This window comes from Rattus norvegicus, chromosome 11 (genome assembly GCF_021556685.1).
Source record: "Rattus norvegicus strain SHRSP/BbbUtx chromosome 11, alternate assembly SHRSP_T2T, whole genome shotgun sequence".
In the NCBI taxonomy this organism is placed as follows: Eukaryota; Metazoa; Chordata; class Mammalia; order Rodentia; family Muridae; genus Rattus; species Rattus norvegicus.
In genome coordinates this window covers 49316774-49334767 of record NC_141544.1, presented here as the reverse complement: position 1 = coordinate 49334767, position 17994 = coordinate 49316774, and the positions used below count along the sequence as shown (strand labels likewise).

Below are 17994 nucleotides of genomic sequence, written 5' to 3'. Positions count from 1 at the left end.
AGAGATGCTAACGTCCCCCGCCAACAAAAGTAGAAGAACATCCTCCCTGTGGCCTCCAGCCCTGTGAGCAGACCCACCTTAGAAGCAGCCTGTATTCCTTGCTATGGTGTCCCTGGGCTTGGGCTCAGTCCACCTACAATGACAACCCTTACTGGTCCTGTGCATTACGTTGATAGCATACACACCCGAATGTTGCCTTTCCTGACTCCATTTCCCTAATCCCAGCTCTTCCTTACCAGAACCACCTTCTTTGAAGGAGAATCCCACAGTGCTAATCTCATCAGTTTCACTACCACAGGGTCACATAATCAGGTCACTGGGATGAAATAACTAAATTCACATGACAATTCTGATTCTCTAATTAGTTCACTAATACCTTAAAATGTCCTTACAGCATCCACACACCAGAGAAGCAGCAGCAGATCATTCTGGCTCCTAAATTCAAGTTCACAGAGATGCAACTGTAAACTAAGCCAAGCTTTAAGCATCAGCAAAACCAAGAACTTGGAAATTCTATTCAGACAGGAATAGCCTTTATGTCTAAAGGAAGCTCTGACAAATAGGGCTTATTGGCTAACCCTGATGCTTCTGTAGAAGGTCACTGAACAATGGTGCATTTTGGCCTTTATCAGTGTGACACTTCTGAGGTACCAAAGGGGCTGCACCCCAGGGAAAGTCAAGAGCCTATCTCAAAGCGCCAGTCATCTGACTATGCACCCGTGGGTAGCCTTTCCAGAGTGCGATGCTCTCAGGATGCCCTACACAATGTCACAAAATGAGTAGCTTAAGGAGCACTTGGTGGTACGTGCTACCACTCTCTCCTCTCTCCTCAGCTATTCATTTTTAATTTTTATATAAACTTCGCTCGCAGTATTTGCAGGCTCTCATGACAGAAACATATTTTATTGACGCTTTCCCCTGCCTTCTAAAATAGCACGGATCATTTCGGCAGCAGGCACTTAAGTCAACCGTCTTGTATCGTAAGACACATATTAAATACTTTGAAAACTATTTATAGGAGTCAGGCATGGATTCCTGTAACTTTTGGAAGTTTTCTTGGTTCGGTTAGGGGTCTGTTTGATTTTCTTTAGTCATTTCTGTGTTGTGCTTCCTGACAGCAACAGGAGCAAGGGAGAGAGAGCAATCAGAGTGGCTGGTAGATATACAGAGGCAAATCCATGATTTTGAGCAATCGGATAGAGGGATGCTTAGTGCCAGGGTGTGGTATGAAAAGGATGAAGGTAAAATGAATCCTTTAGGTTCACAGATGACAGGAAAGTGAATTTAGAAAAGAGAAGACACAGCAGAGCTTGTATAAATATCTACAGGAAAAGCCGTCATCTAGACAAAGGCAGGGCACAAAAGAAGGTGAGGCCAGTGGATCTGCATTCCCTATCAACAGATGTCTCAAGCAGATCCGGGGTTCTCGATAAGCCCTGTTAGCAACTCAGATACTCCTATGGCAAGGCTGTTAGCTACAGTTTACCAAGAGCCCAACAGTCCTTGTTAAGGTTACATACAGCCCCAAACTCAACCCCTCCTCGGTGTTTTCTTTAATGCAATTGTATTTGTGGAAAATTCAAACGCGTGTGACAGACGTTCTGTACTTGTATACACAGTGAGATGTTTGTGGCTAGAAATTGGCTTAATGCCTTTGTAATGTCTTTGGGACATAGGGTGATTTTGCAGGTATTTTTAGGTATTGGAATCACAAGCTTCCTTCCAAGTCAGTGACTAGTGCTGTTAACTGTTAAGAAATCTGTCAGGTCTAGCGATACAAGCTTGCAGTCCTGGCTACTCGGGGAGGCGTGGGGCAGGAAGGCTGCAAGTACAAGCCCTGTCTTGACTGCAGTGTGAGTTCAAGACCAGTCTGAGTGATTTAGTGAGAGACCATGTATCAAAATAAAGTCAAGGCACTAAACAGACGGTTTGGAGATTAACGCACTGACTGTGCTTGCATTGGACCTGGGCTCAGTTCCCAGCACTTACATTGGGCTACTCACAGCCCACCTGTAACTCCAGCTCCGGGAATCTGCTGCCTTCTTCTGGCCTCCATAGGAATCCATTTGTACCTGCATGGATGCACACACAGACCTGCACACATATAGATGAATAAATAATAAAGTAAATCTTTAAATAATAAATAAGTAACGGAACAAAAAAAAAAGAAATAGGTAACTTAGCTCAGAGGTCCAGTTCTTGCTTAGTACATGGGGTGTTCTTAGAGTCCCAGCTCCATAAGAAGAAAGGGAAAGAGGAAGGGATGGAAGGAGGAAGGGAGGGAGGGAGGAAAAGAGGGAAGGAGGGAGGGAGGAAGAAAAGAGAAAGGGAGAGGAAGAAAAGAAAGAAAGAAAGAAAGAAAGAAAGAAAGAAAGAAAGAAAGAGAAAGAAAGAAAGAAAGAAAGAAAGGAAAAAAGAAAGAAAGAAAGAAAGAGAAAGAAAGAAAGGAAAAAAGAAAGAAAGAAAGAAAGAGGGAGGGAGGGAGAGAGAGAGAGAGAGAGAGAGAGAGAGAGAGAGAGAGAAACAGTAAACAACCTTTGATGCACATGGAGATGAACCAGACTTCTGCCAATGATCATCACATTTCTCAGATGCTCAAACACCACACCCCAAGCCACGCAGGAAGATATCCCCAGGCTCAATCGCTTCTCTCCAGGCTTCCTCTCCAGTATGCTCCTATGGACCTAATGGTTCCAAAGAGGGGCACTCTAACACTGCAATACCCTCTAATGAAATACCCCTCAATGTCTGCTCCCTGGCTTGAGATGCTTCAGTAGTTAAGGACCCCATGAGTGGCCAGTTCTGAACAAGCACAAAGATTCCTAATGCAGCCAAACCACTGCCTAGAAGTGAAATCAATGTTCACACGAGCCTTTGTAGTAAATCTTTTTCTGTAAGAATTCACTGGCGATGTAGAAGGTGCCTGTCTCCATGCAGGCAGCATCAGAACAGGCAGGGAGAGGCCAATATGGAGCCTACCTTCCTGCAGGGAATTGAATAGGAAAACAGGCATTGAATGCAAAAGTGTCCAGCATTGAATCTATGCCATTAGCCACCAGGGAGGAGACACTTACGGTGACATTAACATGTCAGAGGTGCTAAGTCAGGAGTTGGAAGGGCTCAGGGATGGTGAATCAGGCAGACAGAACAGCTTGTCAAGTGTCAAGGTAAAGTTTATGGGAGGGGGCTGGAGAGATGGTTCAGCATCCAGAGAAGTTAATGCTCTTATGGAGGGCCCAGGCTCAGTTTCCTGTGACCACGTGGTGGCTCATAACCTTCTGTGACTTGTTGGCAGGGAATCCAACACTCTCTTCAGGCTTCCAAAGAAACCAGGTACACATGTGGTGTATACACATACATTTAGGCAAAACACTCACACACAAAAAGCAAACATACATTTTTCCATTAATAAATTTATTTATTCATTTTACATTCAGATGGCTGTTGCCACTCCTGGTCCCCCTTCACAGTCACTCTCCCATACCTACCTCCCTTCTCCTCTGAAAGGGTGCCCCCTACCCCAGGTATCCCCATGACACTGGCAGACACTGGTGTATCAAGTCACTGCAGGGCTAGACACATCCTTTTCCAGTGAAGCCAGACAAAGCAGCCCAGTTAGGGGAATGGAATCCACAGATAGGCAAGAGCTTTAGGTACAAAACCTGCTCTAGGTGTTTGGGGAACCACATGAAGTCCAAGCTGCAACAGAAATAGATAGATGATAGATAGATAGATAGATAGATAGATAGATAGATAGATAGATACATACATACATACATACACACACACACACACACACACACACACACACACACACACACACACACACACAGAATCAGAGGAATTAGAAGTCACTGGATGGAAGGTGTCCTTTGGAGTAATAAAGGAAGGAGTATGTCAGAGGGACAGGAAAGAAGTCACCAAGACTGCAATTCAAACAAAGAGCTGTCCTGGTCAGCTGTCACCCCTCTATACAGAAAGGGGCCTCTGATCATTGGTGGCCAGAAAGGCAATTTGGACTTGAAGCCGGTGTGGCAAACTGGAGTCCACACATAAATACATAGTATATACACTAACACACAAAAATATACATGCGCCATGTAAACGAACATACTCATGTACACACAAATACACATACACATATGTATATAAATACATATACATGCAGTTCATTCATACACCTACCAAATGCATACTCTCGCACAGACACATATACAGAGGCACAAACCACACACAACTGCATGCACACACACAAACCATGAAGCTGTGCGGAGGCAGGAAGGAGACAAAACTTTCATCCTTGGCACCCTCATGATAGGAGCCTGCTACCCTGCCCCTAACTTTCCAACTTATACTTTCTAAAGTGGGAGGGAGGGGGGTATGGACTATCAACTGTAGTTTTTAAAGTTAGTTTTTTTTATTTAGATTTGTTTCTATTAGTTTAACTACCTCAGACTTTATTGTCTATGAAATTAAAACAGTTGCCTGCTGTTTACAAATGAAGCTATCCTGTAAAACACACACACACACACACACACACACACATACACATACACACACATACACACACACACATACACATACACACACATACACACACATACACATACACACACATACACACACACACACACACACACACACACACACGATGTTTCTAGAGAAAAATATATTCAACACCTTTGGGTTACCTACATTCCCCCACAGACTTAACCAGAGCCTTCTGGAATTTTCGCTGTATCAACCCAGTATTACTAGCAGCCTGAAGCTGCTTTCTAGACAACAATTCTCATGGATCTTCCTATGGCCTCAATGCTCAATATCCCATTGCATTTTTTTAGAAATAGCACATGCTCCCAGCAGCATAGGGAAGACAATGGGACTTTCTTAGGACTCCAGCTACCACCAGAGACCACAGACACTTTTAGCAAGGCCTCAGTGCCCAAGGGTTCAAAGCTGAGCTGGAGGGAATCCAACATTTGCCACTTATAGCAACACCCACCTCAGTACTACCAGGGTGAATGGTGCTATATATACCTAAAAAGACAGCTTTGGTCCCACCCACTGGGCCACACTGGCTGAGGAGAGGATGGGTGCTGGCACCAGCTCGCCTGTGTGTATGAACATCTCTGAGGTAAGGCGGGCACCTCAGAGGATCACTATTCTGTCTCCTTGTTCTGTGGATGTGAACATGGGCCTGAGCTACTCAAGGAATGCGCATGCCTAGGGCATCCTGGTGATGTGTACTTCAGGTAAGTGGCTTATCCTTTAAGGAGAGGAGCCGTGCAGCTGCTAGGCAGAATGTATGCCCTTCCTTCTTCACAAAGGCACTCTCCATTGTTTGATTTCTGGACATTCTTTATGCACCCACACCCACTGCTCAACACCTCACCCGGCTCTGTCCTCCCCAGGGAACAACTTACACACTAACCTTAATGTCAATGAGCTTACAGGGTATCTGGTTTCCAGCTGGGGCTGGTTCAGGGAAGATTCCCATAGTTTGTTAAAGCCACAACAACCACAAGACCTGCTCTATACAGGTCTAGCCAAGTCTGCTCCCCTGTCAGTCCTCTCGGGCCTTCTCAGTTTGCCTGCTCCAAGGCCACTGGAGCCTTTCCCTGTCAAGGTCCTTGGCATGGTCCATCTTCCCGAGACTCCGCTTAGCATCTCTCCCACACCTTCTTCCCTCTCTGAGCTTGTTGGCTACCCTCTGTTTCACAGAAGAGGAGAGTTTTCAAACAGTGAACTGCCCATTCTCGAGGTGTCCTAAACACTTCAACCTTAGGAACAAGATACTAAAAGACGGCTCTTGTCTACCATGACCCACACTCACTTTTGATGCCGTCTGCTTACTGGGATCATGCACTGCAACGTTCACCTCCCTAAGGTCAGAGCCACACAGAGCAGAGGAAAGGCTCCCAGTAATCCTCACGGATTGGCATCACTGCCTCAGTCCTGCTGCTCTAAGTCAACTACAGAAGGCCCTGGAAAGCTCAGGCAAGTTCAAAATCAGCCAGGAAGTCAAATGGGTCACTTCCTAGTCAGCATTTAATGGCACGGGGGGAACAATCACTGAACTAGATTTGCACCCCCATTAATCATTCATCACCGGAGACCCTCATCTATGTCTTGGAGAATTGACCTTGTCTATGTCATTTGCCAATTGCCTCCTCCCAACCCAGCCCCCTGAGCCTGCCTCAGCTGTCCACGAAGTGAAAGACACTTTTACCACATCAGCAAAACACCACGTTGAGCTGAGAGCTGCCTTGAGGTTTGCAGGATCCCTAAATAGAAACCGGTCTACTGCAGGCTTTCACACCAAAGAAAACACAGATTTGTGTTTGCATGAAAAAGCCTGTGACATGTCAAGGTCATTTACAAATCTCTCTCTCTCTCTCTCTCTCTCTCTCTCTCTCTCTCTCTCTCTCTCTCTCTCTCTCTGTCTCTCCTTGTTCTCTCTCATCTCTGTCCAGCAGAATTTGCTTCAATAACAAAACCCCATCATCTGTCTGTATTCGCATACAGTAGCACTAACCATGACTGTTGACCTCTTGAAGTGGGCTGATGTAATCGAGGAAGAAGGTCTTGTGTTCTGTTTAGTTTTGAAAACTTAAGTTTAAGCGGTGTTATGTGACACTGCAATAAGTGGGAGTGCTGAGTGACAAGGAATGCCATCTTGATCCTTCCTTTAATAATTTCACAGAATTCACTAGAATCTATGGTTGGGTAGCAGTTTCCTCCACAATAAAATCCAATTTTAGAAGGAAACTTCTTGAGACAGGATGTTGGCCAAAGGGTGAAATGCTCCGTCCTGCAGTGAAGCTTTTAAGACAGGAACTGAACAACTCAAAATAGTTCCAAGGAAGTCCCTGAAATTGACCAGATTCACTAGGTCCTCCTGCCAGTGAGGATATAAGCAACAGAGACTGCCAAGTGCTACTCTCAGAAAAGCTGAGCTGCCTACAAGAGCATGAGGTCAACAGAACAACCTGGAAAGGACACTTTCCAGCCTTTGCAGGGTGTGCACTGTGTCTGAAGTTTCCAGATCTTGTGAGCCATCACCCACACTGAGGTAGGTTTTTGTGATGCAGCTGTCCTAAGTGAATTCTGCTCCTTTAAGTAAACCTTCACCCAAGTTTCTATAAGTAGCCCCAATAAAACTCATAGGTTCACCAAGTTGGATTGTGGTACTATCTGTACCTTGGTCACTTGTGGGTTCGCTAAGGTGAATAGACATTTGTTCAGTCTTCACAGTAATAGTCTGGCAATGTCAAAAGCCAAATGCTACCTATCAGCATAGTTAAACATGGGAGTAATTGCTAGCCAGCAGAGAAATCTGCACCAACCCATTTGGATCTCAAGATAATAAGTGTTTTACCTCTAAGTTAAATGTGAGTGCACCAGATACAGGCAGTGAAATTCACTGAGCATACATACCTAGATGTAAACGGGATTTGGAAAGGGCAGAAATCTCATTCTGAATCCTAACATCCATGGTGATTTTACATGGGAAGAGAAGACACACGAAGATGAGCAGCTGAGGTCTCCTGACTTCCTTCTTGACAGTTGCTTCATTTCTAAATGCTGTAATTCTTTGAATTTACCACGCAAATCTTAGCATTGTGAAAGGCAGCACCAGGGCTAGAGAGATGGCTCAGTGGTTAAGAGCACTGGTTGCTCTTCCGGAGAACTCAGGTTCAGTTCCCGGCATCCACATGGTAGCTAACAGCCATCTTTAAAACTCCAGTTCTAGAGGATGTGATGCCCTCTTCTGGCATCAATGAGCACCACGCACATGTGATGCACACACAGTAATGCAGGCAAAACACACCCACGTATACATAAAATAATAATTTTTAAAAGGCAGCACCAACTCTCAGCCCTCCCTCACTCATTCAATGGAGAGCAGTTAATACAGACCATAATCAGCCCAAGTGCGGAGAATAACAGACTGTAGAGTGCTCACCCTAAACAGGCAACTGTGCTGTCCCCTCACTGGCCAAGGCTCGGGAACCATCACAGAAGAGAGGATAGAGAGATTGTAAGAGCCAGATGTCAGGGGGACTGGTAAAAACCAATGCCTTCTGGACACGGCAAGACCGCTGCACTCATGAACTCATAGTAGCCATGGCTGCCTGGACAAGGCTTGTGCAAGACCAAACCAGTCAACATCACAGCATGGAAGGTGTCCAGGATACTTCCAATGTCAACTTAACACCAGTATGGTCATCAGAGAGGTGAGAACCTCAATTAAGAAAATGTCTCCATGGGGTTGGGGATTTAGCTCAGTGGTAGAGCGCTTGCCTAGGAAGCGCAAGGCCCTGGGTTCAGTCCCCAGCTCCAAAAAAAATGTCTCCATAAGATTAGGATGTACACAAAATGCCCTGTAGGGCATTTTCTTAATTAGTGATTGATGGGAGAGAGACCAGCCCATTCCATCCCTGGGCTGGTAGCCTTGGGTTCTATAAGAAAGCTGGCTAATCAAACCGTGAGAAGCAAGGCAGTAAGTAGTACCCAACCAGGGCCTCTGTGTCAGCTACTGCTTCCAAGTTCCTGCCCTGCTTGAGCTCCTGTCTTGGCTTCATTCAGCGATGGACTAGAATTTGGAAGTGTAAGCCCTGGTTAGTTGCCCATGTTCTGGTGGACAGCCCACACCCATCCATATACAGCCAAACTGATTGAAAACGAAGAGGGCATGAAGTTGGAATGGGGGTGTTGGGAGATCTGGGAGGTGTTGGAGGAGGTTTTAACATCACAGAATGGACAGAAGTACATTGTGTCCACCTATGGAATTCTCAAAGGATAAATTAAAAATACAGTAGAAAAAGATGGTACAAGGTGCTTGGCTTTTTGATTGTTTATTAAATAGTATATATCTCTTCCCCGTTCGTTCATGATGCTGGCGGAACATGAGCTTTGTCCCTCATCAGGCAGAATCCAACACCTAATTCACCCAAAACCATGGTGACAAGGACAAGGGAGCGTATGCGAAAGACTGTCTTCTGGAAAGCATCCGGACATGTGCGTTGCTTCTCCTCTCGTTGCATTCCTGAGCTCCAGGGGCCAGTTACTTACAAGACACAGTTGATGCTAGTTGTTAGGCTCTTGGTTCTGTAATAAGGTTCAGTGATGTCCCTCGCTGTGAAACACACATAAAGACCATATTACCACGATCTCAGAAAACAGAAGCATTCTGAAGGTCGTGGCAGGATCTATATCTGCCCTTCGCTGGGTTAGCAGGAGTGTCAAGTCATGAGGAATGTCACCATGACAGACCCTCATGTTTTACTCGGTCACCTTAAGGAATTCACCAAAACCATGATACACCTCAAGATCAAATTCTTCTTGGAAGGAGGAAAACCAACTCCTCCTGTTGCTATAAAACACCAGCTCTGGTGACTCTGATGCGGCCTCTTTGGCAAAGCTGAGATGCGGTCTCAGGATACAGAAGAGAATGATATTGACCCGGTGTGTGTACACCAAGCACAGCCATGAGAAGTCTTTATTATTACACTATAGTCACATTTCTGATCTTCTGAGGACTGGCGATGTCAAAGGAAACTCGTGGATGAGTCACTGGGCTGGGCCGATGTTTATCAAGTTCCTGGTAACAAAGACAGGAGGGTCAGTGTGTTCGCTGGCTGGGCCCCAGGCACCATGCTCACCTGAGAGGCACTCACCAGGGAAGAGGGAAGAACCACTAGATAGAGACATGCCCTCTCCTTCTGTTTCTTCAGCAACACACACTCTGGGTGCTTTCCAAGCCCAAAGAGCAAGCTCATTCCAAGAATCCAAGTCTCACTTTTACCAAACTAAATTACAGATGCAAAAATTCCTTGTTTTGTTTTATTTTCTAATCTCCCTATGGAAGCTCTTTCTTTACCTGGTAGGTGTCTTTCCTTTTAAACGTAAGATATTTATTATGGATGTCTTTGAATAACACGCATCTCTTCTAAAAGAGCAAAAGCAAATTGGAAACGCTGGCCTGAAGTCCACCACCCGTGTCTCCTGCGGCACTGTGTGATGCTGGTTTCTCATTCAGAAACCTTGTAAACCAACCCGGGCTCCTCTACCAGGCCAGCGACGTCACCCTAAGAGGACGTGAGGACAAGTCTAACATGTGTCTGTAAGCCCACCACCTGGGAGACTGAGGCAGGAGGATCATCAATTCAAACTACTCTGAACCACACGGCGAGACCCTGTCTCAAAGGCAAAGACATTATGTGCAACCCATTTTCCCTGCCTGCCCTGAGGGTAGCAGTTCAGGCTGCAGGGTACAGGGAGCGTATCGAACATCTTAAATAATGCAGCCAGGCAGGATGAATTATTCAGCGGCACTGGAACGTTGTGGATCTTGAATGGGAACAGTCCTAGGCTGCTGTGGGGCTTTCATTTACAGACTCCCAAAAAGGAAAGGAAGCCTGCTTGGTGGATGGAGTATCTTGCTGGGGGTCTCTCTGGAGGGTGCCTTCTGCTGGGAGTGTTGGAGGCTTTTGCGGTTGTTTGCCTCTGTTTACCCTGCTGGGGTGCACAAACGCGCTGCCGCTTTCTAAATTTATCACAGGTTTATTTCTGTTTATCTCAACGGGGGGAATGGATTAGTGGGGAAGGCACAGGCTGGGTTATGAAACATTCATGCGCCCTCGAAAACGGAATGGTAAAGAGACAAAATTACTTAAAAAAAAAAAAAACCACCAGAAGAGTTGACTGACCACAAATGAAGGCCCCAGAAGAGAAGGAAAGATGGCCGTTTGTGTTACACGCTCATCTAGGTACAAGGCATTCATAAAGTCCATGGTTTTAGACAAAAATAGAAAAGGTTCTCTTGTCCCATGAGCTGGTTGTGATTTGCAGCAAAGATTTAAAGCCTTGGAAGCTCCAACCTCAGATGTGTCAATCATGGTACACCTGAGCTCTGTCTATCACTATAATAAGCTCTTACTTAGCAACCAGTGACCATGTTCCTTACCCTAACTGCATACCCTACAATATGGCAGGAACCAGCACTGAAGAGGGGTCATGCTTGGCCAGGTGAATGTTTGGATAATCTCTATTTCCTTTCCAACTTTTCTAGACACTTAATGCCTGAACTAGGTTCTGCAGCCTAAAATCTTATGCTTCTAGCCATGTTGAATGTAGTGTGTCTTAGGGCACACCTAAAACACTGGAGACTGAAAAAAAAACTTCTGCTGCAGATGGGGGTAGTATTTGACCCTCCAGACCTCATGCTTGGTGCCCATCACTGCACCCCAGATGCGTAAGAAGCTCAGTGCTTTGGGCACATGAGGCCCAGCTTAGGCGCCCTCCTAGAACTCAGAGAGGATCCTGCCTTACAAAAAGGCTGCCCCTGTCTACAAGAACATTTTTCCCAAGCAGTCACCTGAAGAACATGTGAAAATACTGGTTCTTAGGCCCGCTGTTGTCTAGGCACTCTGGAAGAGCCCTAAGGGCTTGCACAAGCACCCCAAGCGCTTCCTGGATATGCTGCACTGATTTATCGGGGTACCAGGCGCAGGTTTCTATAGGTGCCATGCATACCTCATATCCAGCTGGTATTCTTTAGTAATTCGAGTGTCCAATATTTGCAAACACACCCCCATGTCTCTATCAGGATATGGCAAGAATTGGGAGCATAAATTCCTAAAACAACCCCCGTACCCGAGGTGGTTAGGAAAATGTGCTGCTCTTGTATAGGACCCAAGTCCTACTCCTCGCAACTGTATAGTGACTCGCAATCATCTATGACTTCACTTCCATGAGTTCTGACACCCTATTCTGGTCTCTCTGATGGCACTGCACATACAAAATATACGCATGTGGGCAAAACACTCATACACATAAAATAAATAAATCTTTAATGGTCCAATAATCTAGGAAGACCCCAGATGGGGTTGAACCAAAAGGAGCTCTAGACGATGGAGTTAAGCAGTTCTGAAAGCCTATATCTTTATCTTGCACCACTGACAGAGCTTACCATCTTCTGTGGTGAGCCACAGCGGCCACTGTCCTCCTTAAGCATCTGGCCACAATGGCTGGCTTTCTATGGGGCACACCTCCAGCCCCCTAAGACTCTGTCCCTGTGACAATCCTCACCCTTCTGAAGTCTTACAAGGACTCTGCACTGAAACTCTCAGAAGACGATGAAGAGTTTGACCCAAGAGCATTACCCCCAGCCCCACATGACTTCTCCATAGCAGCATGGACACCAGCACTCTAGGCTTCAACTGGAAAAGACGTGGAACAGAAAAGAGTTGTGAGAGCTGTTCCATCAAAAGATGGAGTCTCCTAGCCTTCCAACAGTGGGCCTGCTGCAGGGTAGTTGCTGGATATAGGCTGTGATTAGAATCATGTCACATGGTCTAGGATAAAGATACACATGTAGCAGTTCTCATCAGCCTGGAGATGGAGACTGAGTTTCAGAGGTACTGGACGCTGGGGGCATGACAGGAAACCTCCAAATACCCCCAAACGCTGCTGTCTCTTGAGCTATATGTAGCCCTGAGCCTCAGCAGTCGCTCTGCTGCTTACAAAACCAAGCTTTGCCTGCTCCAAGTCCTATCCTATAGCAACAAGCAGGGGCCTCTGTTGCTATGGGCCCCTATGTTCCTATGTCTCTATGGGCAAGCTCTGGCTCAGTGAGTTCCCCAGAAACCCAGATGTGGAAGAACACTGGCTGCAGGCTGCCTTACAGCTCCAGAGCTCAGTTTAGACTACAACCTCTTCAGACTATGATCTGGGTGAAAGTGGGGGTCCTTAAAACAGTAAAGCCATCCTGGTCAACCATCCTGAACTCTAACTAACCAGCATCCCAAGCTGGAGAAGATCCAGGGCATATACAGAAATGTCCTCATAGTAATATGCCGGGCTGTGGCAAATTGAAGCCACGGGAGTCCTCAGAGGGGAGGGTAAAAAGACAAGGATACACTCTCAGTCACTTTTCCTACCTTTCCAGGGGCACAGATCAGTGGAGGGTGGAGGAGGGCTGGAAGATGGAGGGTACACACACTATAGCATCCTTACAGGAGACAAAAGCTCTGAGAAACACGGGTCATCACCACCCTCGGAAGACGCCTAGACTCCGCTGAGATAAAGGACCTGCCTTTATGAAGTGCTACAATGTTTGAAGTGCTACAGCCTTTGAAATGCTACAGTGTTCTGTCTTTGCTTTTACTAGCCATTCTGTCAAAGCAACAAGAAGAGTATCTTACACATCATGCTTACAGCTGGGTGGCAGAGAACATCTCAGCCACCTGTCCTTATCAACCCATGATCCCCCCAAGAATGAACATACAACACTCCCCACAGCCTGCCCGCTGTTAACTGCCACCTCTTGGTCACCAGACTAGTGATTCTAAAAAAAAACTTGTCTCCCCTCCCTCACCCCCCATTTCTAAAGCTCCAGATCCATCCAAAGATGTACAAGCCCAGGATCTACCTTATTGAGAAAAATTGACCTCTTTGTTTACCTGCCACTTAACCTGAGGAAGTGACTACATTGTGTACTAGGAACAATCTGTCACCGAGACCCACCTTCATTTGTGCCATAGTCCCCCCCCCATATCCTCTCAGCTTACTTCCTGTGTTCCCCTAAAATGACCTAAGTTCCCAAGCTATCTAACTGAGCATCCGGCAGAGTCTCCTACCCACTTAAAGCCTGAAAGGTCTGTGTCATTGGCAGAATGCACGCAGGCAGCTGGATCCCAGAGATGGGGAGAAAAAACACAGCCCAGAGCTACCCGGAAATTTAAGTCAATCTATGCATCCAAAAAGAATAATCAGGGAGGGACCACAAAGACAAACACACTCTCGATGCCACTGTCCCAAGCCAACAGCAGCCACTGCACAGGTCAAACCATCCAGTAAGTGGTTTGGAGATCTGAGGCAGCTTCCCCAAAAGGGATGAGAAGAGCATTTGTGGGACCGTGGGATTTCCCTGCAGTGCACTTTTCTTAGAGTTTCACTTGTATGGGTCAGGGAAAATTGCTGGTTATGTTTTGACAAATTTTCACATACAAAATATCTTCTGCCTATTAGCTCCAACTCACACATGCATGACAACCAGTGCTGACTCTGTATTAGAAAGCAAACATACTGTGTTCTTACAGCTCCCAGTGGGCAGTTTAATCATTGTCTTGTCCATCAAACAAGACGGACTCGCACATTCAGCTGCACACTGAGTCTCCTTGATGATGTCTAACAGAGACCTGAGAAGTGGTCCACACTTGCTCTCTGTACCCAAACCCTGTCTCTCAGCCATCTGTCAGTGATAGCTCCAACTTCCATGAGGTCCCAGACATATTCCTGGCCAAGGACTCCTTCCATTCTCCACCCAAACTCCAGTCACAACAGGATCTTCCCCACTCTCAACCTCATGGCCACAGACCTTACATGCACAGCAAAACACACTTATTCTCCTGCTTTTCAAACCCAGCACCCAGCATCCTTCCATGAGACAAATGGCCCAAGGTCCCAGTGTAGGTATATATTATGCATATTAAGGGCAGCCAGGACAGCAGAGCTAACTCAGGTCTTAGAGACTCCAAGAGAACAAACACAAGTTGCATGTTGCTCGTGACATTGTTGGCTCAGATCAGTGTTTCCCCAGTCAGATTACATTCTATAGACTTACAGCCATTGCTATAGGAAAGCAAGAGCTATTTCCTCTCTGCACCCATTCCTGGCAGCTGTCTGCTTGAAACAGACAAGAAAGAGAGTCCTTCTTCCACCATGAATTTTCAACATGTACCTACCACAAGTATTTTTAAATGAAAGGAAAAAATGTACAAAGCATTCTACATCACCTGTTGAGGAAGGCTACTGCGTTGTTCTGGAAGGCTAACTTCACCAGATTTAGGAGGGAGAGAAGCAATTTCTGCAATAAAAGAATTTTTGTCAGTGCAAAACATTATTTATTTTAAGATTGCATTGTCTAATAATTAATTAGGATTGCTCAGGAAGGACATTTTTTCCTATGTAGTTCTACCATAAAACATTCTCTATAGTTTAAATGGAATGCCCACTCAAGCCCATGGACTAAAGACTTGGCACTACTGGAAATAAAGAGCTCATAAGGGGCAGAGCCTAGTGGGAAGAGGTTGAGTCATAGGGTAGATGGCCTTAAGTAGAATGTTGGGCCCCTGACCTGTTCCTTTCTTTCTCCTTGTTTCCTAGCACCATGATATAAGTACTCTGCTCTGTGATGCTCCGCTCACCATAGGGCCAAGCCTGTGAATGTGAGCCAAAACGAATCTTTCCTCCCATCTTGGCTGTTAAGCTCAGAATTCCACAGACAATGGAAGGATAACAATGGCACTGTGGATATATGGTTATTTCTCTTTATATTACGTAAGTCTAGAGCCTTGTGCTTTATGCATGTGCTGTAGAGTCAAAGAAAACTGACTTACAAAACAGCCTCAGTCCTACTTAGAAAGGGGAACAAAATAATCACGGGAGGTTGAGGGTGGGAGGGACTTGAGAGGAAGAGAGGAGGGGGAGAGGGAAAAGAGACGCAGGATTAGGTGTGGGAGGAGACAGGCGAGATGTACAAAGGGTCAGGAAATTGAACCGAGGTGTGTGGCAATGGGGATGGGGGACTGGGGGTAACCACCAGAAAGTCCCAGATGCCAGAAAAGCAAGAGGCTCCCAGGGTGGAACGGTGATGACATTAGCTGAACTATCCATCAAAGGGGAGAGAGAACCTGTAAAGACCCTACCCAGAGGTTAGGCATGGCCCTGTTTGAGGGATGGGGCCACCAGGCCTTCACAAAACTTTAACCCATAATTGCTCCTGTCTAAAGGAAATATAGGGACAAAAGAGTGGAGCAGAGACTGAAGGAAAGGCCATCCAGAGACTGCCCCACCTGGGGACCCAGCCCACATGCAGCCACCAAACCCGGTCACTTGCTGATGCCTAGAAGTGCTTGCTGACAGGAGCCTGATATGGATGTCGCCTGAGAGGCTCTGTAAGAGCCTAACCAATACATATGTGGATGCTTGCAGCCAACCATCTGACTGAGCACAGAGACATCAATGGAGGAGTTGGGGGAAGGACTAAAGGAGCTGAAGGGGTTTGCAACCCCATAAGAAAAACAACAATACCAACCAACCAGACCCCCCCCCACCCAGAGCTCCCAGGGACTAAACCACCAACCAAAGAATACACATAGAGGGACCCATGACTCAAGCCACATATGTAGCAGAGGATGGCCTTGTCTGGCATTGATGGAAGGGGAAGCCCTTGGTCCTGTGAAGGCTTGATGCCCCAGTGTAGGGAATGTTAGGGTGGTGAGGCAGGAGTGGGTTGGTGGGTGGGTGGTTAGGGGAGGACTCTCATAGATGCAGGGTGAGGGGTGGGTGGGATTGGGGGTGTTTCAAAGGGGAAATCAGGAAGGGGATAACATTTGAAATGTAAATAAACAAAATAACCAATAAAAAATTAAATAAACTCAGTTTCTTTCTTTAAACATTGGTCCTATCTAGACACAAGATGACCCATGGCCTCAGTAGCTGACCAAGGAAAAATAAACGCAGGGCAAGGAAGGAGTTGGAGACAAAGAGGTTAGGTTTAAGGCATGATTTTGATCACACGATTTGCAAAATGCCCAAAATATTAATGGATGCACAGTAGCAAGAAATCCTGGAAGAAGCTAAGCATCTTTAGGTATAGAAGCCAATGCTCTGGGGAATGTCTTAATGTGGCATTGAGTCTCAGATGCACAAGGGAGACAGACTGGGTGAAGTCAAAAAATGGGGACACTGAAAGGTAGGACCCCAATCTCAGCCAGGGCCGCCTGGCTGAGGGTCTTCCCTTGGAGTTCGTTTTGCCAGCCTACGTGGCTGAGACTCTCTTTCTAGGTGCTAAAGAATGGCGTGTGCCTCCTTCTCTCTCGATGCACACTTTCAAAGCCTACTTAGTACTGTGACATTGCCTACAGAAAGTTCCCACCCCATAGTGACTACATGAAATGAGACTCTGCACCAAGACTTCTCAGAGTAGTTTAGCCTTCTGTGATGATTTGTATATGCTTGGCCCAGGGAGTAGCACTATTACAAGGTGTGGCCTTGTTGGAGGAAGTGTGTCACTGTAGGGGTGGGCTTGGGGACCCTCCTCCTAGCTGCCTGGGGATGCTCAGTCTGTCCCTGGCTTCCTTCCGGTGAAGATGTAGAACTCAGCTCCTCCTGCTCCATGCCTGCCTGGATGATAATGGACTGAACCTCTGAACCTATAAGCCAGCCCCAATTAATTGCTGTCCTTTATAAAACTTACATTAGTCAATAAGACCCTAACTAAGACACCTTCCAACAATCACCCCATCTGACTGATGGAAGCAGGGCTCTGTGTGCCTGTTGTATTTGAATGGGGTTAAGTGGGGCCATCTGATAATTTTAAGGAGAAACTTACAGGAGAGTAAAAGCCTTTGAAGTTATATTTTTTTAACATTCAGAGAGAAAGATCTTTATTGCTAAATCTACTCCTAGACTACTCTTAACTCTAAAACGTCTCCTTAAAAAAAAAATTATCCAAACACTGATTGCTCCCAGCATCTAGGTTTTCCTGCTTGAGAGGCCGGTGAAGTCACCCCACACACACATCTTCCTCTCGGGTCTCCCTGTGCCCCAGCGGGTACTCACGTGCAGCCCTTGCTTCATCCGATTTGTACCCATAGTTTTCCTTCCCACTTTTTAACCATGTCTCGGGATCTGCTTTGCCTGTCCTCACATTTGCAGATTTCCTGGAATTAGATCATTGCGGTTACAACCTCTGAGCGGAGGTGGACAGCCTGTGCATCCGTGCATGCCAGTGAGAGGGAGAGAAGGATCATCTCAGATCTATGGCTCAGCTCCCAGAAGCCACTAAGAGAATCTAAGGGGTCAGAACCTATGATCCCTGAGCCCAACCATTCTGCCATTCGTCGCTGACACACGGTGACACATGCCTGCTCTCACAGTTTCCGGTGCTGCCTTCGTGTCACAACAACACAACGTTGTGGCAAA

General features: G+C 46.3%; 1 protein-coding gene across 9 annotated transcripts in view; it reads right to left on the bottom strand.

The window, feature by feature from the left end:
• Nucleotides 1-8842: 8842 nt before the first annotated feature.
• The window catches only part of Igsf5 (immunoglobulin superfamily, member 5), a 41809-nt gene continuing 32657 nt past the window's right edge, over nt 8843-17994 (bottom strand). For all 9 annotated transcript variants that reach the window (NM_001437773.1, XM_087576306.1, NM_001437774.1 and 6 more), the window contains 3 exon segments: nt 8843-9604; nt 14802-14872; nt 17632-17732. In NM_001437773.1, coding sequence (NP_001424702.1) covers nt 9509-9604; nt 14802-14872; nt 17632-17732 — 268 coding nt within the window. In that variant the 3' untranslated portion in view covers nt 8843-9508.